We start from the raw sequence: 26,893 nt of genomic DNA on the forward strand, positions 1-26,893 counted from the left end.
ACTACCTTAACAGAGACTCTTGAGGTTATCAACGACATCCGACAAATGCACATAAAAGTGAGGTATGAAGAAATGATTACGGCCAGCCGGTTCATGATTTTAGGCTACTGGAGCTGGGCTAGGCGTCATTACGGGCATTGTATCATACTCCAACTTGCAAATGCAATTTTGTAAAATTGGCCATGCGCCCGAGAAAAGAAGACCCACGAGTAACAAAATAAATCGTTTTTCATCTCCCAGTGACCAATTGTGATTGATTGATGGTTCCAAAGGCGAAATCTACATATTAACTAACGGTTTAAGGAGTGAAACAGGAACAGGAGCGGGCTTCTTCTATTGTAATCCATACACAGAAGGCAGATTCAAAATAAATTACTACAATTCAGTTTTTCAGGCTTGTGCAAAGTGGACTTTTGGTCATTCTAGGGAATAGCTTATCCTCAATTAAGAATACCCGTAGCGCCAATACTAAGTCTCATTGCGTTAGGTTATGCAAGCAGGCAATAGACCTTTGTAGGAACTTGCTTAAGATCTTTAAGGTACCAAGTCATATAGGAATAGAAAGAAATGAAAATGCAGACGAGCTGTCTTGCTCGGGGCAGCTGGTGATATATGTACATAATTCCCCTAAGCTGCACCTAGCCATTCAGCTCTTTCTGGGTTATTTGAAGCAATGAACGCTAGTGGAACGCCTCAGGTCTTGGAACATAAACCATAAAGGGCATACCACAAAGTTATTTAGGAATAATGTTGATGGTGGGCAGACCAAAAAGCTCCAAAACCTAGGCAAAAGGGAGCTTCGTCACATTGTAGTGGTGTTCACAGCGCACTTACCCTTCAGTGAATGGGAAAAGTAGCTTCAGCGGAGTACAGAGTATGTGCGGAGGAGGAGACGCCGGAATATTATCTATGCGAATGCCGAGTCTTCAGCCAAATGAAAAGGTCCATATTCCACGGCTTTGCAACAAAAGAGACATTGGACAGGTGGGGTAGAAAAGAAACATGTCTTTCACCAAATCCACGAAGTTGTTGGATAGCTGAATGGACCCAATGATGGCCTACGTGCAGCCGCCTACGGTCCGTCTCCCTTTTCAACCAATCAGTCAACCAATCGTCAATAAAGTTTACCTAACACGACCTTTAGTTTAAATTACTTCAAATGGTTATAGTATAATTAAAACAGCGCCTGACTCATACTCTTCAAGAAACGCAGATAACTTTGTCAACTGCATGAAATTTTCATTCAAGCAAAGAGACAGAATTACATAAGTTGTGTTGTTGTTTGTAAACACCCTAACTGCGAGCAACAACTATTTCATTACAAACACTATAAAAGCAAATAAGCGGTTGGTAAACATGACTACCGGCGTGCGAAAAACACGTACTAGCAGCTGAAGACCGCCGGTTTTGCGTAAGCTCCAATGATAAGCGCTGAATTCTGTCTAATGACTGAAGAACGCACTTTGCCAAACTTTGCGAACACGGACCAACGAATAACGGTTAGATTGGTCCATTGAGCCGAAGGCACATAACTTGGTGATAAGTAGGTGCTTTGGCGGTGAGGTCCGAAATTTGAATTTTACATTGGGCCATATTCAAATGATGTATAAAAAGCGGGCGACCCTGAAAACTTTAGTACATTCACATTGCAGTTGTTTGAGAATACACTTTAGTAAACCTTCAAGTCATAAGTATGTGGTTAATATTATTTGTTGGGAGTCTGATCACTTCTACCGCAAGCGGACTTTATACACCGATTTGCGCTGAGGGCGGTTTACCCGTGTGTGCCACGAACGGCGTGGCATATCTTTACTTCGAAAACGAATGTAGACTAAATGCTTATATTTACAAGCAAATTTATCTTGGACAGCGAGGTAAGCTTTATACTCCTTTTTTGGATACTGTTAATACCCTCCGAAATTAAAAAAAATATATATTTCTTTTAGTTCCCATTAAAACGGACTTGGAAAACTGTTTACTAAACTGTCATGAAATTGTCTGTCCAGCACTGTTTAAGCCTGTTTGTGCTCAGCAAGTGCCTGATGGAGCTGTGCGCACGGTGCCCAATGCCTGTCTCGTCAATCAGCTAATTTGTGCAACCAAGCGACGTAAATATAAATTTTGATTTTCCTTCCCGAAAGTATATATTCAATTTCTGAACTATTTACCACTCCATAGACTGGAAAGTAATCGGCGAAGGACCCTGTGCGCCAACATTAAAATCAACACCACTGACAGATGAAGAGTATTCGTTTACTTCACCACCATCGGCAGATTATCTTGCATCGGATCCGGAACCAATTTCGACATCCTATATTGCGTCATCTTCATACACAGGCCAGGAATACTCATCGCCGTCTCAATCTCATTCTTCATCTTATGCAGTTCAAGATCAAAGCCAAAATTACATTGAATCAGCTCCCGCTTCTGTATCGTATGCCACTCCAGATGCAGTACCACCTACTTATGAGACACCACAACCAGCTCCTTGCTCAGCTGCTGGTTCCGATCCTCTACCATATATTGCTCCCGACCAAAGCCAAAATTATCAAGCACCTTCAGATTCTTTACCATATATTGCTCCAGATCAGAGCCAAAGCTATCAAGTACCTACTCCAGCTCCTTCTCCAATCGAAGCACCTTATGTTCCTCTTGACCAAAATCAAAATTATTTTGCGCCTACTGTTTCTGCACCAGTACCAGCGCCCCGTTCCTATGCATCAGCGCCTGATTCAGAACCAGCACCATATGTAGCTCTTGATCAGAGTCAGATCTATGTGGCATCTACTGAAGTTCCAAAATCATATCCAGTTCAGGAAACGATCCCATCCCCCGCACCATATGAAGTACAACCGTCGTCCCAATGTCCAGCACTAGCACCTACTGTAGTACCAGCACCTTATACGGCTTCTGACCCAAATCAAAATATTGTTTTACCTGTCCCAGCTTCAGCTCCTTATATGGCACAGAATCCAGTGCCAGCTTCCTATGAAACACAACAGCCACCATCAGGCCCTTACGCAACACCAACTCCTGCTCCAACGTCGCTACCTTATGCTGCCGTTGACCAGAGTCTAAATTACGTAGTACCAGTAGCACCGGATTCAGATGCAAGCCAATATGAAGCACAGAAATCAGCACCAGCACCTTGCTCGGCAACTGACCAGAGTCCAAGTTATAGAGAACCAGCTCCAGCTCCAGCTCTTTTGCCTTATCCCGTTCAAAAACCAGTTCCGTCACCTTATGAAGCAGCTTGCTCTGATGCGAACTCTGTACCTGCTCCAGCACCAGCACCTTATTCATCTCTTGACCAGAGTCAAAATTACGCTACAGAACTTTCAGCTCCTGCTCTTTATGCGACCCAGAATGCAATTCCAGCTGCCTATGAAGCAGAGCAAACAGCACTGTGCGCTAATGCAGCAGAACCTGCTCCTCCAACTCAGCCCATTTATACTAATCCTGCTCCTGTCCCAATAACATCTTCATACGATGTGCCGCAACCAGCTCCATGTCCTTATGCAGAATCAACACCTGCTTATGCGCCTCCTTCATATGCTGCTGTTGAACAAAATCCTGCGCCTTACATAGCCCCAAATCCAGTTGTGGTCCCAAATGAACTACAGCAAGCACCCGCGTGTCCTTACGCCACCTCAACTTCCGTCTCCAATCCTGCAACTTACGCTACCCCAGAACAGACACAAAGTTATGATGCACCACTTCCAGTTCCTGTTGCTTGTGCGAGCCCAGATGCTGTGCCAGCTCTATATGAAGCCCAACAGCCATCATCAAACGCTTATTCATCGCCAGCAGTAGCTCCAGCACCAGTGCCATTACCATATTCAGCTCTTGACCAAAGCCAAAGTTACGAAGCACAAGCTCCAGCAGCTGGTGCCAATACAGAAGTTCAGCCGACAGTTCCTTACTCTCCATCACCATCTTATACTGATTCCGCACCTTACACTGCTGCAGAGCAGCCTCAAAAATACGTAGCACCAGCTTCTGCTTCTTACTCCTCAACGTACCCAGATCCTACGTCAGCTGCAGCTCAATGTGAAATACAGCAACCAGCTCCGTACACTCATTCAGCACCTGCTCTCACTCCTACACCTTACGTTAGTTCAGATCCAGTGCCAGCGCCTGCAGCTTATGAACAGCCACAACCAGCTTCGTATCCTAATGCTGCTAAGGATTCAGTAGGTGTGACACCTTTACAGATCCCTTATGAAGCTCAACAACCAGCACCGTGTGGTGCATCGGTTCCTGCGCCTACAGATTTGTCATATACTGCTTCAGACCAGAGTCAAAGTTACCTAGCCACCCAACCAGCTCCAATTTCGGCATCTTATGCAAATACTGAAACAGCACCGGCTTATCAAGCGCAGCCACCAGTTCCATGTTCTTGCACGGCAGCAAATCAATATTCAGAATCTGTACCCAACGCACCATTATTATCAAACATTTACTCAAGACTTCCAGGATCCTTAGATTTGACAAAACTTTTTAAACAACTGCGAAGACGCTTCGGAATGTTTGTTTATCAACCGAGATATACGCATATTATAATTACTGATTAGACTTACACACGATAGTGATTATTTATTAGTGATAACCCATAATGGGTGCTAGCGTAGGCTTAATAATAAAGTGTGTTAAAAAGCATATAAATCTTTATTTATTTGGAGAAGTTTAAGCTGTAAGTAAACAAAATAATAGCATGCTTTTAGGCACTCGGAAACCGATCTTGTTTTTGGTGTAAGTCGTGACTAATAGCTGGGACACATTCCCACTCGATGTTCGGTTTATGAATAAAGATCTTTCACAGTTTGAATGCCAGTGTTGGCGAAATTCGGAAAGCTGACTTTGAACTTAACTTGAATACAGTTTTATAACCACTGCAAAGCTCATGCTTACATCTGAAGATGTGATTAAATTCATGCCCAAAAAATCTAATTTTGCGTGTTTGACTCACCTGCCACACTTGGACGAAGTCCGCTCACAAATCGAATCCAGCGAACACCGATCCTCACCACCACCAATGGAATTGTAAACATTCTGATTCGTATCGAAGCAATAGCTACAACTACAATAAGAGTATTGCGAGCAACAAAAGGACGAAGCGACCTCAGCGTCATCCAAATCTGTGATATGTATGGAACAATCACCATCACTGTTCGAACAACTCAGCTCGCGTTCGGTGTATAAATGCGCAGAACGCGGTCGCGTGAGTGTGTGACCTTCTGAAGCAGGTGCGCTACGGCGCGATCTACAAAATCACCAAAACAAAAAGACAGCTCAACTCGGTGCACACTTCAACAAATAATGTACAAACAAGCATACTCACCTCTTGCTGCGCGTATCCACCGTCTCCACCACCACATTCCAGGTGCGATGTATCAGATAGAGTAGAAAGAGCATGCGCGACGTTTCACCATTCGGTGGCGCCGATGCTGGCGGCGTTTTACTGCGTCCATGACCGTGAATGTCATTGGTCGTGTGCTCACTGCGCCGACGGCTGTGCCGTGCTGGTAATGTTTTAGCTTTGCGTTGTGGCGCGCCGCCGTCACCATCGTCGCAGAGTGTTGAGTGATAGCGTGACTTTTGATTCCGCGGTGTAGTTGAAGCGCGTGATTTGCCTGTGTGGTTGTTGCTGTTGCTACTGAAAGCCGTTGAGCCGCGATGGACGGCGTGCGTCAGTGAGTTTCCCATTATTGCAGCGGCATGTGAAGTGGCTAGAAAAGAAGAAACATAAAGACTGTTGTAAGTATTGCTTGAAGGTAGCAATAAGCATCTGTTGAATATTAAAATTTAAATTTAAAGAGATAAGCAAACTGAAATTTGATATGTTACCACGTGAGGAATGTCTGTAAAAAAATAAGCAAACGAAAAGTCTTTTCTTTCAGAACTTCAATTGCTTTTTAGTAATCACTGCGAGAACTCAGTTTTAAGCGGAGTCAACTATAAATGAGGCGCTATTACAGCGCTAACCTATATATTGGTTAGTCGAAAAAAAGTCTTTTCGTATTTCCAACCAATTTCAATTAATTTTTTTTTATATTTATATTAATAAATAAATAAAAAATATCTACCATTTTGTTCGAACACTTTTTGCCATTTTTCTGCTAGGGACATTAATCCATAAGCGAAAAACTTTCATCATTGTAAATTGAAATTTCGAAATTTCCAGAACGGAAACGAGCGCACTATTGTTGTGCTACACGAACTGATACATCATCGTCTCCGTAAATTTTACAAATTTCATTGGTGGCTTGCGTGGCATTCTTCCCTTTTTATAAAAAATTTTTAAGATCTAGCGCCTTTCTTCATTATTTGACTTATTTTTGAAGAGCTGTAACTCTTTTTCAACTTCCCCGATTTTAATTTTTTTCTGATTAAATGAAGCTTAAAATCTCACCTTTCCAACACTATATGGTATGACGCAATGCGATTGATAACACTGGCGATATACGACTGCAACGACATCTATTGACAAAATACGAAAATACTTTTTCGACTATCCAATATTAACGATTTTTTGGAACTTCCTTCCAAACTTTTCAACTAACTTATCTACAGTTTTATGAAATTTCGAAAATCTAGGCCTTAGTCGTCTCTTATTTGTCTAACAGCTGCCAATGCTGTTGTGGTGAGTTAGCAATTTTGGTCTCGATTAGCATAACTCTGGTTCCAGGATTATGTACGAATATAAAATTAGAACCCTCCTAACTAGTACGCGTACCTTAAATAACCACAACTGTTCTCTTCATTCAACTCAGATACTTAATTCTTGCTTGCTCTCGGTTAAAAAATAATTTAAGATTTTCCAACTTTGTAATAATTAATTGCAGCGCTTAACTAAAAGCCAACGACATAAACATTATAACTCCAAAAGCAATAAATATGTTGTAAGAAATTGCCAGATTTAATAAAACTAATCATTAGTTTAATGTTCAATTTTTAATTGCACACAAGCCTACATATCAAGCTTGCATTGTTGTTCATTTCACCGAACACCTAAGCACTCTGACCGCCTTTTTTAAGTACCCATTAAAATCGACACAAATGCTACCTGACGCTTTGCAGCTACGCTTCTCGAAGTCTTTCACTCATTACTAGCGATTTAACTGCAAAATCCTATGCCCACAATAGCTATCGTTTACATTCACTGCAACAACAAAAGCAAGCTGGTGAGTTGCTAATTTTATGCTATTTCATTATTTCTTGCTTTTTGGTGATTTTTTTCGTTTTATTTGATTTTTTGTTTGTTGTTGTTTTGCAAGCATGTTTTATTTTCCGCGCCTTTGTTTTGATCACTTCGATTTTTTGTGTTTTTTTTTCTTGCTTTGTGTTTGTTGGCGTTTTTATTTGTTCCTTTTTCTACGTACATTCTGTTGTCCGCCTCATTTGTCTATCTGTCTTCATCATCACTTTACACATGCATTGTTCTATCAATTTCGTAATCACCTGCTGTCGCTGCCGTTGAAATGCAAATCTATGCAATTTTCATGGGTCAAGCTTGACTGCGGCCGCTCAAGCCCACTTAAGTATGTATGAGTATGAGTATCGCAGTTTAGACCCCAAAATGTGTTGTTCTAATATGTTATTATTGTTGTAGTTACATTGCTAAAATTGCTAAGTGTGCTAAGTTCAATTGAGGCTATTGCAGTTGTGAGGGCTACTAGGAAAATTTAATCAAAGAAGTTCATTCTGAGTAAATTTCTATTAGACAGAGATTGCCATTTTGGGTTTGAGGTTTTGAAATTAGTATGATCTAAAAATTTTGCTGAATGGAGGCGTAAACATTTTTAGTACCTCTTCCATCTGAATTGAAGACAAAAAATGTTTGTAGAGCGAATATTTGTTAAACCAGTCTTACACAAAGACACTCAGTGCTAATGATAGCGAGGTTAGGAACTCCTCCACCAACCCTGAATGCACTGTAAATGAGTAGTCACTACTCTAAAGGAAGCCGCTCTCCCGAACAAAACTACTGCTACCTTGATGGCTGCAACATCAGCTTGGAAGACACTGCAATAGTCAGGAAGTCTGAAACTGGAGTTGATAGAGAGCTCCCACAGTAAACCTCTCCACCAACCTTCCCCAAAAGCTTTGACCCATCCGTAAAGAAGCTCTCTACTACAACGGCTTCGCCCCACCAATAGCTCCCTCGCCAGTATATGGGCAGAGAAGGAGCCGCCACAGTTCGGTTTGGCGACTCCATGATCTAGATGATCCGGTATGCAGTCAAAGTGTGTGAGGATATCCGAGTGTTCAGATAAGCGTTCTTTAACCAAGATTTTCTGAGTTTAATGCCACTTCCGCGGCCATGCACCTTCCAGTGTTGTCCACGGGTATTATGTTCAAAATGGCGTTAAGTGCCATGGTTGGAGTGGACCACTAATGCTGATGAGCGCCGCCAGTTGAACGCTCCCGAGTTTCTTTGCAAGTGTGGTCTTTTCTAAAGCCCTCCACCACATAAAGACATTTATCCAAATTACTTTTCACAAAACCTTCATTACCTTGCCTGACTAATTTATACCAAAAAGTTCGTATTAACCCTTGAGTTGTGTCCTACTTTTTCCCCGACCTTGCTTTAACGGTAAAGTTTGACACATATTCGCGCCTTACTGCGCATGGTTTGATTTATGTGAACACAATATTTGCATATTTGCTTCATTTGGATTTCGGTATGCTTTCTTTACTATGGCTCATTGTTCAGCTTCGGCGACTTTGACAAGTAAATATGAAAAGTTTCTGTAAGAGTCTTCAAGCACACATATGTATATGTATAAGACACACATATGGCAGTAAAGTATGAATATGTGATTAACTCGTGCTTGTTTTGCTTTACATTTATCTACACCATCTTAATGGCAAACAGGTGCAGAGTATCAATTATGATGGATATGTTAAGCGGTGGAAAGTCAAGCGTCGATAGGTAAAAAGATAATTAGTTCCTTGTTTTAGTATTAAAAAATTGTTAGCGTCGATGAAAGATCTATGATCACAAGATGTCTTATTAAGCAACGAAGAGAGCTTTAAAAAGCCAAGAGCTTAATGAACTGATTTTGATTAAGAACTAAGAACAAATTAGAAGAGTCCATAAAAGAAAATTGGCAAATATTCAGCCAGCTGTTTTGAACACCTTCTGATCCATTAGTCTTATTTCAATGCTACGTTCTGACTGTATAACGCAATGTCACCCTAAAACTAGGCAAGATAAGCATGCAAAGAAAAATGTTGCCTACATTTAGGAAATTTTTAGCCAAGCTTCAAACCTACATACATATGTAGACAATAGTTCCATGCGGACTAACTCAAATATATGGAAAAGATTATAGTTAGACTATTGCTAATCAAAAAATTGTGATTTCTACACAAAATATTTTCGACCTTTAACTATATTTTAAACTTTTTCTAATCAATTTTTCTAAGGAGATATACTTTTATTTAGTTTTTACGAATTTTGAAAATTTTTCTATGCGATTATACGACCATATTTACATACATATTCAGTGCACAATAAATCCAGTAATATTTATTTGAAAATAACTCAATGTCACCCTAAAAGTATGCTGTATTAGCGTACAAAGAAAAATGTTGCCTACACTTAAGAAATTTGTAGCCAAGTTTCACACTAATGTCGACATAAATTTCATGCGGACTAACTCGGATATATAGAAAATAATAACACTTAGACGCTTGTTAATCAACACATAGTGACTTTACATAAAATATTTTGGAATATAATGACTTTTAACAAAATGTTTAACTTTTTCTAATCAATTTTTTTAAGGAGATGTACTTTCATTTAGTTGTATCTAAATTTTGAAAATTTTTCTATATGATTATACTGTACTTATATACATATTCTATACAAAATAAAGCCAGTAAAATTTATTTTAAAATAGCTCTATGTCACCCTACAAGTAGGCAGTATTAGCAAGCAAAGAAAAATGTTGCCTACATTTAGGAAATTTTTACCCAAGTTTCACACCTATCCCCGCAATAATTTCATGCCAATTAACTCAGGTATACAGAATATGAAACTGTTAGACGATCGTTAAATAAAATATTTTCAAATATATCGACTTGTAACGAAATTTAAAGATTTTTTCAAGAAGTTGTACTCTCAATTACTATTTCTGTATTTTTTCGGAATTTTTTTATACGATTATACGACTACGTCTACATATTTACGTCCGAGCACAATGAAGCCAGTAAAATTTATCGATTCAGACGAGTTTTTAGACATTGTTAAATTTATATACTAAAGCATAAATTTATCACATAGCTGTAGGAAAATTAGATTTAGCTGCACTTAACAGGAAAACTAACACATTCGGCATGTTAATAGTCAAATAATAGGCATTAAGCAGCAATATTAGCGTAAGTGTTCAGTTCCAGAAGCTCGCACGACAAAATACTATACGGATATATAATAGTATATAAGTATTCACATTTTTTCAACATTGAAAACTGTCCAAATGACATGGCATGAGACGCATGCAAAGTCAAGTGGAGTATTCGAGTTAAAGTCAATAAAGATGTACACTTAGATAGACTAAAGAGTTGGTAATAAATTGCAGCAACAAAGAGATGAGAAACTAAGAAAAGCAGTGGTCACGATAGCGATCAAATTGAGGCATCATTGCTGCGTTGGCTGTCTGTAAGTGTAACAGCAACTGCAACAACATTTGATGATTACATAATAGCTCACTAATAATGCCAATCAGGAGGCCAATCAGCTTGCCAAGACTACTACCTGTGTGCGGAAAGCAGTGCACCGCAGACTGCCGCAGAATACTATACATCTAACAGACAAAACAATGCGGTCGCATTGACTGTTCGCGTACGCGTAATTGAAGAAAATCGACGGCAGTTTAAAAGCAGCACTTCGCAATTGCTTCGGACTGCGTGCGCCGTTTATCTTTAGGCACGTATGTAGAGCGTTCTGATAGCGCGGAAATTGATTGAAAAGTTTCGCAAACACATATATATCAATTTGAAGTGGAATTTGTTGGGAAAATGCTGAATGCACTGAAAGCAGGCCAATACACTTGACTCGCCGCTGGCGGTTAATTTCAATTTATTGCATTGAAAATGTGTCGAACAAGCAATGTGGAAGAACGCATTTGCCTGCAGTTCCTCGGGACGTGGCAACTGGTTTGACGCTCGTAAATATTGTCTGCCAGACTGTGCGCTTATTTAAAATGCAAAGAATATATATTCGCATATGTATGTTTGCACTCCAATCCAGAGCATTCTAACATCCTTCCAGTCAATTTGCTTGGCTAGTCGCAGGTGTGGCGGTTATGGCAACACATCGCAGCTCAAAATTTATAGTTCTGCTCTAGCATATGTGCGCGTATGTGTATACAGCCTTAAGAACAGCGTAGTTGCATGTATATAGTTATTATGATAAATGCTGTTGCTACTCTTGCTTGCCAGACGCAGCTGCATCCTGTTCCATTTAATATGTATATTTGTATGTGCAATAGTTAGATTGATTTCAGGTTATCTGCCTGATTGTCGCACGTGTTTTAGCCCACAGCTACGCAATTGCCAAGTTTCGCACTTCGAATGTAAACGGTTAATTTAGAGTGGGATATGTTCCAAATCGTGAAGAAGCCTGCTGTGCGGGCTCACATGTATAATAAATGCAAGCATTTGTGAAAGGATTTTATAGCAGGTTACCCAGTAAGCAAAATTCACGGCAATGATTTCGTTTTGGCTTAAATTATATTTTTTTTTGAAAATTTTTTTAATAAATAAATAAATTTCTTAAAAGAACAAATTCCAAAATTTCGTATTAACATTTTTTTTAATTTTTGAAATTTCAAAAAAAAACTTTTATTTATTATTTTGGCATAATTTGAAAAATCATAGCAAATAAATATTTCCGATTTCACTTCTAATTCTAACATCTTTTTAGAAAATTTTAGTTTTTGAAATATCAAATTTGTTTTTACGAATGTTTTGAATTTTAATGTTTAAATACATTTTTTTCGATTTAATTAAAAAAAAAATTCTAAAAATAAACATATCTTTAAAAATTTTAGTTTTTGAAATAACAAATTTGTTTTTAAGAATATTTTAATTTTAATATTTGAATCCAAATAAATAATTCTTTTATACATTTTTCTGATTAAATTAAAAAAATAAAAAAATTTAAAACATATTTTTTAAAAATTTTAGTTTTTGAAATAACAAATTTGTTTTTACGAATATTTTAATTTTAATATTTAAGCAAAATTTTTTAAATCATTTCTTTATTTAATAGATAGTTAATATTTAGAAAATACAGGTGTTAAAATTTAATTCCCCAAAAAAAATTAAAATATGTATTTGAAAAATAATAGTTTTCGAAATTTCAAAAAAAAATTATAATATTTAAATATTTAACACAATTTTGTAAACTATTCAAAATAAATTTTTCCTATTTAATTTCTGAAAAAAATTCGAAAATTTGGTTTTTAAAAAAATTTAATTTTTGAAATTCCAAATTTGTTTTTGCTAAAATTTTAATTTTAATATTTTAAGACACCTTTTTTTAAACCATAATTATTTTTTTTTAATAAATAATTAACATTTAAAAAATAAATTTTTATATTTAATTTGCCAATTTTTTTTAAATGTGTATTTAAAAATTTCAATTAATTTTCCTAATACTTTAATATTTAATAAAATTTTGTAAGCGATATTCAACTTCTCAAAAAAAATTCAAAAAACATATTTAAAAAAAAAAATATGAAATTGGTTTTTACGGATATTTAAATTTTATATATAAACACAATATTTTAAACAATAATTTTTTTATTTAATTAGTAAATAATATTTAGAAAATAGTTTTTTTAAATTTAAGTTCCTAAAAAAATATCAAAATATGTGTTTAAAAAACTTTAAACCATTTAAAATAAAATTTTTCTATTTAATTTCTTAAAATTCTAAAAATTCCAGTTTATGTTTAAAAAATTTAGTTTTTAAAATTTTTTCTAACATTTTTTTGGTTTCCATTATTATTTTATATTTTTATGTAATTTTTTTTTCTTTGACTGAAATTTCGAAATTTCTCAAAGCTCATGAACGATTTTTTCTTTTTTTTTTGTTTGAAAAGACAATTTTTTATTATTTATTCAAAATTTTTTTGCCTTATCTAATCTGCCTATCTTTAACATAATGCGATTAAGACTATAACTTGGCAGCTATTCATAAAATCATCTCTCCTACAGTCTCAAATGCCCGCTGGGTAATCTTATCCAACCACATGTTTACATACCAATCCAGCCGCCAATAGTTCTAGTGACCCAGTTGCTTTTGCTGTAGTCTGTGCAGCATAAATAAATGCAAATAAATTGCAAGGCGTTTCAGTGGCACAAGCGCGCTTTTAACTTTGCTATAATTCATTGTTGCAACACGCCTTTTCCCGACTGCTTGCTGGCTTTCTTATGCCTTGTTTGGCTATGTCTCCAGCTTTCTCACATTTTGGGGCATATTTGCGCAATTTCGTTACAGCTTCTGTTATGTAGTACATGAAGAACATGCCTTTCAAATAAGTGATTTATAGTTATGACCTGTAATTAGCAGTTTTATAAGCTTGCAACATGCTCCCATAACTGGTTTTTGTAAATACCTAAAACTAATCAAGATATATGTGGAGTTATATACGAGTATATCAAAATGATCAGGATGCAGATACAAGTTGATAACTGGCTATTCGCTTGTCCGTTCGTCTTCCCTTCAGCCTCAAACTATATTAAGGAAAGGTGCCGAGTTAAAATACCGTTACAGGATATAAATGCGGACCAATTCCTATTACATACATCTGATTATCGTGTTCGCAATCGAACCATACTTTCCTCTAGACCTCATATAATGCATAGGAGAATATCTGGTCTTCATGTTAACAGCAGGCGCTCAGCGTAATGAAATTTCGTTTCAATAAATCCATTTGCCATTTATCTGCCGTAGTTTCTCTTAATTTCTACTATTTTCTTTAATCCGCTTCACTATAATTTGACCCACGCAGACTGCTAAAAGTCACTTCTGTGTCAATGTTGAAGTTATTATCATAATAATTGTGGGAATTCTTTTAATTATTCAAGCAAATTATTCTCATCACTAATCAAGTTTGTTTCTTGAGTATTTTGTTTGAATAATACAGCAGTAATGACTTTAGGTTTTTTATTATACACTGAACCGGGTAGATCCAGTTTGCCAGATAGGCACTCATAAGGAAAATCAGAGACTCTCAAAATTATTTATATAAATTATCAGCGTGTTGAGCTGAATCGATTTAGCCATCCGTCTGTCTGTATACTTGTATATGCAAATTAGTTCCTCAGTTTTAGAGATATAGATCTGAAATTTTGTTGGTGTGCTTTTCTCACTAAGAAGCTGCTTATTTGTCGGAACGGCTAATATCGGATCACTATACCATATAGCTGCCATACAAACTGCACGATCGGAATTAAATGCTTGTATGGAAAACTTTTCCATTTGACGAGATATCTTTAAGAAATTTGATACAGCTTATTGCCTAAGACAATGTTATAATCTCCGAAGAAATTGTTCAGATCGGACTACTATAGCATATAGCTGTCATACAAACTGAACGATCAGAATCAAGTGCTTATATGAAAAACTTTTTCAGTTGATGAGCTATCTTCAAGAAATACAAAATGAATGATTATCTAAGGCAGTATTGAAATCTCCGAAGAAATTATTCAGATCGAGTCACTATATAGCTACCTTGCAAAGTGTTCGATCAAAGTTAAACATTTTCTAAGATGCTAGAATTCCTAAAAAATCTTTAAAATATTTTTGCAAAATAAAATATGTTTTAACACAAACATATTTGCGATTATTTCATTGTAATAAAATTAACCACCAACTGATTTAAACTCTCAGAAACGCCAGGAAACTGAAAAGTAATTAAAAATGAACGACAAAAAACCACAACCACAAATGTATACCCACATAAAAACGTGCAAATTATATCTACCATAGACCACAGCATTCAATAGCAATGATAATGAAGTGAAAAAAGTGTAAATTATGACATTTAAACGCCTGTGGACTTACCGCAGCACAAAGCGAAAAATATGCAAATTTCTCTTTTCAATAAGAAAAGCAAAAAGCTTACGCAAAAAATAAAAATAAATAGTAAAATGCCGGCTTGACTCATATTTAAAGTATTAAAACACAAAAACAACTTAATAAGCCGACAATGTATGGTCACTGCTAACAGAAAATTATACTTTAAGATATGACAACCTCGCAAAAAAAGAGCAACAAGCCAATGCAAAAAAAGCTGTCAGCTGTGCAAAATTCGGAAAAGCAGCCTAAAAAATAAGCCAAAAAATGCGCATTACAACAACTAAGCATTATTATTGAAACAGTCACAAATCAGTAAAAAGCATAAATTCAATTAAATCCAACTGGTTTTGTGGCAGCGAAACGAAAGACTTAAGCAACGAACGCGTCAATGCCTACACACTTGCACTGGCAGCTCAAAGCCACAGATGCATATATATATACTAGTATGTAAGTAGAAGGTTGCACAGGATGTAGCATTGGCGGCAAACTAACGAAAAACAGCGGCGTTAATGTTGCAACTGCTTGTTGTTGTTGTACAAAATGTTGCAAAAACCTATTTTTATATATTAATACGTGTGTGTATGTATCTACAGCCTAAGCAGTTATTTTTGCTAAGCTGGTTGCGGCCGGCGTTTGAAAAGTAGAATTGGGTCGCCGCTTTGACACAGCAGCTTTTTCTTCAAATACAAATACAAATATACTTATGTGTAAATAATATTTAAACGCTGAGGTGAATGCAGAAAAGAGGTCATTATGACGATTACCACTCACAAGCTTGTTGGACGCAGCAACATAAAAGTGGAGTGATTGAAAGAAACCAGAAATGACAAAGTATCCAGCGACTATCTGAAGATCAAAATAAAGTAGAAGTGTTTTGAATTTATTGCGTATACATAGTTACAGTTATTGAAATGTGATGCAACAAAATGTGGTAATGGAAGCAAAAACTATAAAAAAAAATTAATGGTCAAGACAGATAAAATAGTAATTTCATTGCTAAGAGTATGACTCAATGTTAGACAGTGTAAACGAGGAAACGAAACGAGCAAGGAGCAAGGAAGAGCAAAGTAAGAAATGTAAATGGAAACAAAGAGCACACACACATTTGTTGGTTTGTTAGGGTTAGGTGAACGTCTTGACTGTTTTCTGTTATTTTCGGTACAAAACTGCAATATATTGGGTAGTTGAAAAAGTCTTTTCGTATTTCTAATCAAACTTCAACTTATTTTTTTTGTATTTATAATGAACTTTAATAAACCAAATATGTACCATTTTGGTCAACCACTTTTTGCTATTTTTCCGCTAGAGACATTATTCCATCAGTGTAAAACTTTTATGATTTCTCGGCGAAAATTTGCGACAAGTAATTTTCACCGGCTTCTTTTCAAGGCAACTTTACTCCATAAGGGAGTTCTGCATTGACCGAAACAAATGGTAGTCCGATAGTGCAAGGTCAGACCTATGTGGTGGATGCATCAAAACTTCGCAGCCAAGCTCTCCCATTTTTTCCCGAGTCATCAAAGACGTGTGTGGTCTAGCGTTGTCCTGATGGAAGACGATACCCTTTCTGTGTTTTTTTCGATTGCTTGCTTCAATCTCATCAGTTGTTGACAGTAAAATGTAGAATCAATCGTTCGACTAGGCTGAAGCAGCTCATAGTGGATGATTCCCTTCTAATGCCACCAAACACTCAACATATTCTTTGGAGGCATCGAACCTGACTTTGCGACTATTAGTTGAGCATCACTTCGCTTGTACCATGATCTTTTTCGTACAATATTGTCGTATTTAATCCATTTTTCGTCTCCCGTTACCATTCGCTTCGGAAATGGTTCGATTTCACTTCGTATCAGCAAAGAATCTCAGATGTTAATTGGGTCTATTAAATTTTTTACAGACAACTCATGCGCTACCCAAACATCGAGCTTCCTTTTGTAGCCAGCATTTTTTTAAATGGTTAAAAAGCCGTTTGATGAGGAATGTAAAGTTCCTTTGCAATGTCATGGCTTTTTATGTGATGGTCCTGGTCAATCTTTTCCATAATTTCAAAGATAGGTCGACGAGGTGGGTGCATCTTTCACATCGAAATTTCCAGAACAGAAGCGAGCGAATCATTGTTGTGCTACACGAACTAATACAGCATCGTCTCCGTAAACTTCACAAATTTTATTGGTGGTTTGCGTGGGATTCTTCCCTTTTTTATACAAAAATTTCGAAAAAAAACGAATTTCATTATTTGCACTCATTTTCGAACAACTGTAACTTTTTTTCGAATTTCCAGAACTTAATTTTTTTTTTGGTTAAATGCAGCTTAAAATTTCACCTTTCCAACACTATATGGGATGACACAATGTGATTGGTAGCACTGTAGATTTACGACTGCAACGACATCTATTGACAAAAAACGAAAAGACTTTTCGACTACCCAATATTTGACGTTGAATTTGAACTATGTGAGAACTCTTTTTAATTTATAAACAATTTCTAGAATTAATTCCTTTCATTATTTTTAAAAATATTATTCCAAAAATTACAATTTTTATTATACTAAAATCGCTTTTCTCTAACCAACATTTATACACAGCTTTTTGCACATATAATTCGAATCTAAGCTTATAAATTTCAATTTAAAAAAATTTTGCCTGTCACCATTTGAATTTTGTAATGTTCATTTGCATACGGCTAAGTAGATAATCATAAGTTATGAGATTTTTCTGGCGTAATTTATGTGCTAATCAACGCTTAAGAGCATATTTACCCAGAAGATAGGTTATTACGAACCTGTTTATACATAATTTCTTTACTACAGCTAACTTAATTGTGAATTATTTCAGCATACTTCTTGTAAAACACTTAACGGTTGTGACGTTCTCACGGCGATCTTGTGGCCGCCGCAATTAGATAAGCACATTGAAGAGTGTCGCAGGCTCCTGCACATTTGTTATGCAATTACCATGTGTGTGCACGCCAATCGAACAGTTTAGTAAACAAGTAGGTAAACTTGCTGCAAAAACGAGATTTGCAGACCATTAATGTCTTCCGCCGCCGTTTTCCGTACTTTTTTATTTGCCTTTCTTCTTCGCCTTTGATAAAAACGTGTTGCGCTGGTGGCGACGTGATAAGAATTGAGGTTACCGAGGCATGTTTGCTGCATGAAATTGGGTTGCAGCTCTTGCAAGGCGGGAATTTGCTTTAGCAAATAACAACACGAAAAATTTATTAATGAACAAAGCGCTTGTAGAATGCGTGTCCATATGTGTGCTTTGCTTAGCAAACTCAGCCAGTTTGCTTCACCCTTTGAACAAGACTCGTTTGTTGTTATTTAGAGCACTTTACATAGTTATGGAGTTATGGCTTGCAATTAACGATAAGAACAGATACATTTATCATTGGACTTGACTGATTACGCGCAATTATTTGCTCACATAGTTGCCTATTCATTAGTGTGACTTTAAGTTGTTTTTGTTCGAAACATTATATGTGGAGCTACGGCCTAGAATATAATATAGAATAAAGACTGGTTTACGCAATATAATCCACTTTGAATGTAGAACAATGAACTCAGTCTGATCACTTTTCGGTTAAATATTTATACCTCAAAAGCTATTCGTTCCTTTTAACACAATTTTGTTATAAAACTTTTCAAAAATGATTTTCAAAACCGATTTTTGAAAAGTTATGAAAATCAGATGCTCCTGACGCATACTTATCAGATAACATCATTTCAGTCTGATTTTATCAGTTTAAATTGATTTCCAGAATTTTTCAAAAATCGTTTCAAATCGTTTTTGAAAAATTTAGTCATTTTTCAAAATACAAAGATTTAGTCATTAAAAATAAGGTTATCGAACCAAATATTCTGCAAATCTGATATGTTGCAATTCTTATTTAAAAATGGGCGATATCGGGCCATAACTCTTCTAGGCTCCAGTTACCTATTAAGAGCATCTTGGTGCTTTCTATGTCTGAATTTATACCAAAACCATTAATTTTTAGGTAGTCGAAAAAGTCTCTTCGTATTTTGTTAATAGATGTTGTTGCAGTCGTATATCTCCAGTGCTACCAATCCCATTGTGTCATACCATACAGTGTTGGAAAGGTGAGATTTTAAGCTACATTTAGCCAAACACAAATAAAATTCGGGGAAGTTGAAAAAAAATTACAGCTGTTCAAAACTGAGTAAGAAAAATGAAGAAATTCGCTATATTTTGAAATCGACTACCCAAAATCAAACCATATTGTAGGTCAAATTTAAGCCACAAATAACTATTCGACTATGGAAAATTCCAAACATTAGAAAGTGTTCTGCAACTGGCCGTGGTTACAAAACAACAGCAGCTTTTCAGGCGTTTTAAATAAATTGGTTTTAAGAAAAAAAGAATACACGCTATTGTTGAAAGACAAGCAATAAACAACGGACAAACAATGTCACGAAGCGCGTTGGCCTCCAGAAGGTAAAGCAGTGTGTGAGACTGCGCAGCAAACAAAGGCGGATTTAGAAGTGTAATGTGAAATGAATGAGAATTGGCTAAAGTTCGAGGCGACTTTGTTTGCACGAGTAACATATTGTATACATACATACATATACATATATATAGTATAAATGTGAAAAGCTGTCTAGCTGCAACGCAACGCTTGCAACATGCCGGCAACTTATTAGTAGAAATGAAATGTTAGAAGATAAAGAGATGTGCGCATATGCGGAGACTGGGTCAGCGCGCTATGTCAAATTAATATTTATGTGCAAGTATGTATTTATGTTTAGTTATTAAGCGTGTAAGATAAAAAATTGTGTTTAAAAACACATGTCAACTTAGAGACAATACAAAATGAAAATGAAAAGTTCGTAAAATATGGCATAGACGAAGAAATGGAAATTTGAAAAGTAAAATTTTAGCGGTTTGCATACCCATAAATATGTATGTATGTAAGTATATGTGAAATATTGGTAAAAGTTGAAATGTAATATGCAACACAAAGCGTTCAAACAATGGCAGCTCATTTGTTGCAGTGACACGCTTTTCGACTTACAGCTCATTTTTCACTTCGCTGCCAACCGGTGAGCGGTCAAGCTGGCGTTGAAAGCTTAACAAGCCGCACTCACCTCTGACATGCAGGCGTTGTGGCATTTCACAGCGGCGGCAACAGCTTTATCAGCAACAAACAATGAAAAGCAATAACAAATTAAGCATGCAGTTGCTGATATTATCATGGAATATAAGTAATTCTCTATTTTTTAGTAAAAAAAAAATTTGACGGAATCGCGCTGGCTATTGTATATATTCATCCGTTTGCCAATTTTCTACATGACATTGAATTGATGGCAAATAATTTGGCAAAACAGCCTATCAATGATTATTTCACTGTCAAGTGCCCACACTTATTATATTCCGCGCCACAACACAACCGTTAACATGCAACATTTGCCACACAATACACTAAGCCGCTAATATAACTGCCACTGCTAGCCTGCCAACGGCAATTTCGGCCATAAATCTTCTCTTTTATTATTATACATATATATTTTGCACACATTCACACATGCAGAGAAGCAGCATAGAACAGCAGTGCAGGAAAATAAAAATAAAATGTGTGTCAATGCTGCCGCGGCGGTGAGACCCGGCGGCTGCTTATTAAGATGCAATACGGAACACAGTGCTTGCCTTGCAGCTAATCTCACACATCCATTCGCATATACATACGTGTGTGTTTATGTTGCTGCTTATAATTATCATTCCACAGCAAATGATCAATTTCTGCATACACATGTGCATTATTGTGTACAGTTAATTGCGTGTTCCGGCTTTTAGCGTTTGTTTTATAGCATTTTATGTACTTTATCAAATAATTTGCATAGCCTCGTAGTAGTAAAGAGTCTTCTCTTAAGAGTTGTTTGTATTTATATCATTTTTCCATTTACGTGCCCATAAAAATTCTTGCAGAAATTTTAGTTGTTTTCAAAAGCAAATTCTTGCTGCTAACCACATTCAGGAGAGCGATTTTGCATCGTTTTCTTTAATAAAGTGGCTAAAAATCAATAATATTAAAGTGTAAATGCAGCGAAATTGTTAAATTCGAGATTGACACAGTTAATATGTGCATATATTTATTAATATATAGTAAGCCAGTGACCGTATAATAACGTGTATAGCGAAATATGATAAAAGAATTTGTGGAAAGAAGGTACTTTTTCTTTTATAATCATATTGTGTTTTTCATCTGCTTTTTATTTTTCAGGTTTTTGCTTAATTACGGTTAGTTTATTTCGTCTCTTATTCTGTTTTTTTTTCTAGTTCCTATTCTTTCCTTTCTTTCTTTCATAACACAACTCATCTTATCCCAACATATCCTAGCCAATATTGCCATTTTATAACCTAATCTATTCCAATCCATCCTTACCTATTCCAACATCTCTTAACCAATACAATCTCAACCTATTGTAATCTATCATAATCCAATCTTCCCATCCCCGTCTATCCTATCGTATCCTAACCTTTCCTATACTAGCTTTCATAAACAGTCCTATCCTATTCTAATCTCTCACAAACCTACTCCTCTACTATCTTTCATAAACTTTCCCTATGCTATGCTAACCGATCACAATCTATCACAGCCTACTCCTATCTATCCTAACCTATTCTAAACTCCCCTAGCCTATTCTATCCTAACATACGTCACTCTATCATAAACATTCCCATCCTATCCCAACCTATCATAATCTATGGTAACCTATCCTAACCTTTCCTATACTAGTTTTCATAAACTTTCCTTTGCTATGCTAACCGCTCACAATCTGTCATATCCTACTCCGATCTATCCCAACCTGTGCTATCCTAACCAACGCAATCTATCATAAACAGCCCTGTCCTATCTTAACCTATCATATCCTACTCCGATCTATCTTTACCTATTCTAACCTCTCCTAACCCATACTTTTTTAACATACCTCAATCTATCATAAACATTCCCATTCTATGCCAATCTATCATATCTCTCATAATCTATAGTATCCTATTTGTTCATACCAGTGTAAGCTTTGTGCCAAATCTATGCTCATATCGACATTTGAGACCTCTTTCGTAATGAAAACTTTTTCATAACGAAAAAAGCGCATGAACGCCATATTCTCCAAATGATCACTATTATTCAGTGATATAAGCGACATGTCAACTTGAAGAGGAAGTAATTTATTACTGAAGCAACATGTTTCCACCATTGGATAGACGAGTTTGCCGCCAGCAGTGCATATTTTTAGTCAGATTATCTAACAGGCGTTAAACTCGTGGCTGACACAAACAAATTCCTGAAATGAGTGCGTCTAAAAAGGACTACACGACTGCTCTCCTTGTATTGAACTGGTTTAAATCTGCCGAAATAAGTGGAAAACTCAGTGGACATACGATTTTTCACTGGAAATGCCTTCGAAGCATACCAATGTGGAACGGTATGTAGTTACTTGTACGCGTGTCTATTTGAGCCAACATAAAAATCACATCAACCGTGCAACTTTATCCAACAACAGCAAGCTCGCTTCATTGGTCAGCAAAGCAAAGTGCAATTGCAACAGGCTTGCAATTAAACTGATATGCATACAAATATATACATATTTATATATATTCACATATGTATATTTTCATATAAGTACATACAAGTGTATGTGCGCTTGTTTGTGCATCGTTCGAGAGAAAGAGATCATTGAACGCTCATCTGGGCGACAAAGGTACAAGCAGCGGTCAAACAAGCCAAACCTAACCGACAAATCAACCAAGCGTTGCAAGTATGTTTATATGCACATACATATAGTACATAAATATGGTATGTTACCAGCAACGAGTCCAAACCGATAGCACATTGATTAGTCCGACTTTCACCGATCGCTTGACTCAAATGAGCATGCCATGTGAAAATATTTGAAAATAAAATATTACATGGAGATTTAATGTCACTATAAAAGCAGTTTTTGCAACTGCATTACATGTGCGTATGTTTGTATGTGTTGTAAGTGGCTGCAATGCGGGCGTAGCAAGGTGTAGAGGCAACGGATGTTTTGTTGAAACCTCGATAAAATTAAGTTGTTTCGCTGAAGGCAGTAGTGGAAGTGGAGAGCGGTCATACGATGGTGTTTGCGCAAGTAAAGTAGATACTTGCACTATGAGACTTATGAAAAATTATTTCACAAAACTTATGTTAAAATACGAGATTCGAATCAGCTTTACATAAATTGCTATTAAAATGTTTATGGCGGTTATTTCTAGAATATAACGCTATACAACATATACTTGCCCTAAAAACTGATTTTATATATCTATCAAACCATGAAATATTGATAAATATCACGTAAAACATAGTTAAATTTAATCGATAAATAAAAAATTTTGTGTATTTATTAATTATGTGACCAATGAGTAACATCTTTATAATAATCGATAAAATTTCGATAAAAATATATCGATAATTTTATATACTTTATCAATAGATTTGAAAAAAATTAATAATTTTATGTAAATTTTCTTTAAAATTATCGATAAAGTATATAAAGTTATCGAAATTTATATGTATTATTATTTATTATAATAATATTATAGATTACTTTAGGCTTAAATAAATCGATAAAATATAAAGGAATCAGTAACATCTTTGTAATAATCGATAACATGTCGATAAAAAATTATCGATAAGTTTATATATTTTTTAACATTTAAGTAATTGTATAAAATATATCAAATTATCGGTAAATTTTCAGGATTATAAAGTGGGTGAATAATATTGACAGATAATATCGATATATGCGGTTAAATATTCAATTATCGAAGGTATGGTTTTATAGAAATAAATCAAATTAATGTCAAAAAACCCCAGTTATCAATATACATTTACAAAATTACAGTTTCAGTCTTGTATGATGCACGATTCCATGTCCCTTGTTTTCAGTCCCATGGGCATATTTTACATACGCGGCTTTTTGCTTGAGTTCTCCAAGCTTCATTATAAATAAATTAATTCAAATTAAATTTTATCTCACTAATATGAAGGAGAAGAAGCAAATTTTATCGAAAAAAATAATTGGATACATCGATTAACGTAAGAATATCGAAATATTAATCGAATTTATCGATTAAAGCATATTTAGTAAAAATATTACAAAAAGAGCTGTTCTAATTAAAATTATATGTACATATACATATATAAACTTCCACAATATTAACTACATTCTAAAAATCGATATTATCTGGCGATCGCCGTTATTGCCTACTTCTGTTTATTGCTAAATTCTTGTTTAACCACCTTGCAGAGATGTGCAAATATTTTATTATCTACTTTAGATATGCATTAGTTGATTAGCATAGTTATTACAGTTTTACATGAATTTAATTTGATTTTTATCAGCAATCGACGGAAAAGAGTCTCTGCTTTAACCACAATGCTATCTTTTTACAACACGACTAAATTTTGCGGAATCGTAAAAAATTGGCCATAAAAATAATAACACATTCGCTTGCGTTGTGGATACGCTGGCATTTCCTGTGGAAGCATTTATGCTCGTGTACGCAAGTGCAGTCAAACAATACACGCCTATAAGGGGGGCCAATGCACCAACTAAGCACCACTTTTACTTTTGTTGCAAGTCATTTAATTGATTTGTGATGAGAGCGTGGATTTTACGACTTACTTGATTGTGCGATATGCAACATTTCATGGTTGTTAATAAATAAGTAATGATGATTATTGCATTTGTTTATATAATAAGTGCCACATACATACAGCCAATATGCAACACATGCTTTATATGTATAAAAATTATAAATAATTTTTTTCTTCAGGCATAAAACGCTGACAGATTATTATTATGTAATATGTATTGCATGACATTTTCATAATTTTATTTTTCTATCATGAAAAGACTGTATTTAAAAGTAAAAGCATGCATATATACAAACACCTGTGTAGGAAGATGCTTGACCATGAAGTAATACGCACATGTTGTTGTTGCGGCAATCTTGTGCTGACAGCAATTACAGTTGCCAACACTGTTATTAGCGCGTAATTGCTCTAAAATAAATTGAAAAGTGGCCTGAAAGTGAGTTGTTGTGGGTTGAAAGTCAGTAAAAATAGCGAAAAACAAAATTTTACTATCACTTTCCGTGTAATCTTCAAACGAAGTGTGGACAATGTTGCCACACAAAAAAAAATTAACATTTTAATTGCACACACTACTCACCTACTACAGCTTAAAGCAGCACCATGACAACACTGGTGGTAAAACGAATTTTATGTGATTTTTGTTGCACTCAACTTTCATTGAAGTCAGTCGCTGCGGCTGATTTTGTATTGGCACTTTGTTTATTGGTTAATTACACGTAATATGTTCACAGAAATTAATCACTTATTGTTGCTGCTAATAAGCATGTTGTTGTTATTTTTATAACCAATTATTTAATTAATATTTTGTCACACAAATTTACATTTGAAATAGAGTTGCCAGTTTCATAAGCAATTTTTGTCACACACACACACACAAAGTAGTAAAAACTTAAATTGAACGAAAGTTTGTTGCGATAATTAGCACTTCATTATAGCAATAATTATGTATGTATGTAAGAACATTAGCAGCTTACAACCACACTTATATATATATACTTGTCTTACCAAAAGAATGTCAAGCGCGCAACGTTTCTTCGAATTCACCTCAGGCTCTTATCAGTTCTCTTTAAAATTAAGCTTTTGTTTTGTTAACTTTTAGTGCTTTAAGCGCACGCTAAAGTTAATTAAACATGAATAATGATTATTTAAATTGCTTTCACTGCTTTTGGGTATGAGTTGGTTATTATTTCTTTTCTAACAAAAATTGCTTTGCGCATAGTTTTGACACAATTTGAGAGCGCCGCTCACCACTGCGAGTAAAAATATATAAAATATAAAATAAATAAAAAATTTAAATAATAACAAGTAAGGAAGGGCTAAGTTTGGGTGTCACCGAACATTTTATACTCTCGCATGATAAAGTGATAATCGAGATTTTATTATACGTCATTTACATATTTTTCAAATACCGTATTTTTGTAAAGTTTTATTCCGCTATCATCATTGGTTCCTAATGTATATATTATACAGAGAAGGCATCAGATGGAATTCAAAATAGCGTTATATTGGAAGAAGGCGTGGTTGTTAACCGATTTCACCCATATTTCGTACATGTCATCAGGGTGTTAAAAAAATATTATATACCGAATTTCATTGAAATCGGTTGAGTAGTTCCTGAGATATGGTTTTTGGTCCATAAGTGGGCGAGGCCACGCCCATTTTCAATTTTTAAAAAAGCCTGGGTGAAGCTTCCTTCTGCCATTTTTTCCGCAAAATTTAGTGTTTCTGACGTTTTTTGTTAGTCGGTTAACGCACTTTTAGTGATTTTCAACATAATCTTTGTATGGGAGGTGGGCGAGGTTATTATCCGATTTCTTCCATTTTTAAACTTTATACGGAAATGCCTGAAGGAAACGACCCTGTAGAGCTTGGTTGACATAGCTATAGTAGTTTCCGAGATATGTACACAAAACTTAGTAGGGGGCGGGGCCACGCCCACTTTTCCAAAAAAATTACGTCTAAATATGCCAATAGAGAGATACTTTGTGCAAAGTTCCACTTAAATATCTTTATTTATGGCTTAGTTATGACACTTTATAGGTTTTCGGTTTTCGCCATTTTGTGGGCGTGGCAGTGGACCGATTTTGCCCATCTTCGAACTTGACCTTCTTATGGAGCTAAGAAATACGTGTACCAAGTTTCATCATGATATCTC

At 35.6% G+C, this 26,893-nt stretch overlaps 1 protein-coding gene across 1 annotated transcript in view; it reads right to left on the minus strand.

Moving 5' to 3' along the window:
• Nucleotides 1–25,462, minus strand: part of LOC126754855 (uncharacterized) — a 118,823-nt gene extending 93,361 nt beyond the window's left edge. Inside the window, exons 1-3 of the mRNA XM_050467042.1 lie at nt 25,316–25,462; nt 5,342–5,729; nt 4,970–5,263 (exon numbers count right to left, since the gene is read on the minus strand). Of these exons, the coding sequence (XP_050322999.1) occupies nt 4,970–5,263; nt 5,342–5,706 (659 nt within the window). The 5' untranslated portion in view covers nt 5,707–5,729; nt 25,316–25,462. The remainder of the gene's footprint in view (nt 1–4,969; nt 5,264–5,341; nt 5,730–25,315) is intronic.
• Nucleotides 25,463–26,893: the final 1,431 nt, after the last annotated feature.

This window comes from Bactrocera neohumeralis, chromosome 4 (assembly GCF_024586455.1).
Source record: "Bactrocera neohumeralis isolate Rockhampton chromosome 4, APGP_CSIRO_Bneo_wtdbg2-racon-allhic-juicebox.fasta_v2, whole genome shotgun sequence".
Classification (NCBI taxonomy): Eukaryota; Metazoa; Arthropoda; class Insecta; order Diptera; family Tephritidae; genus Bactrocera; species Bactrocera neohumeralis.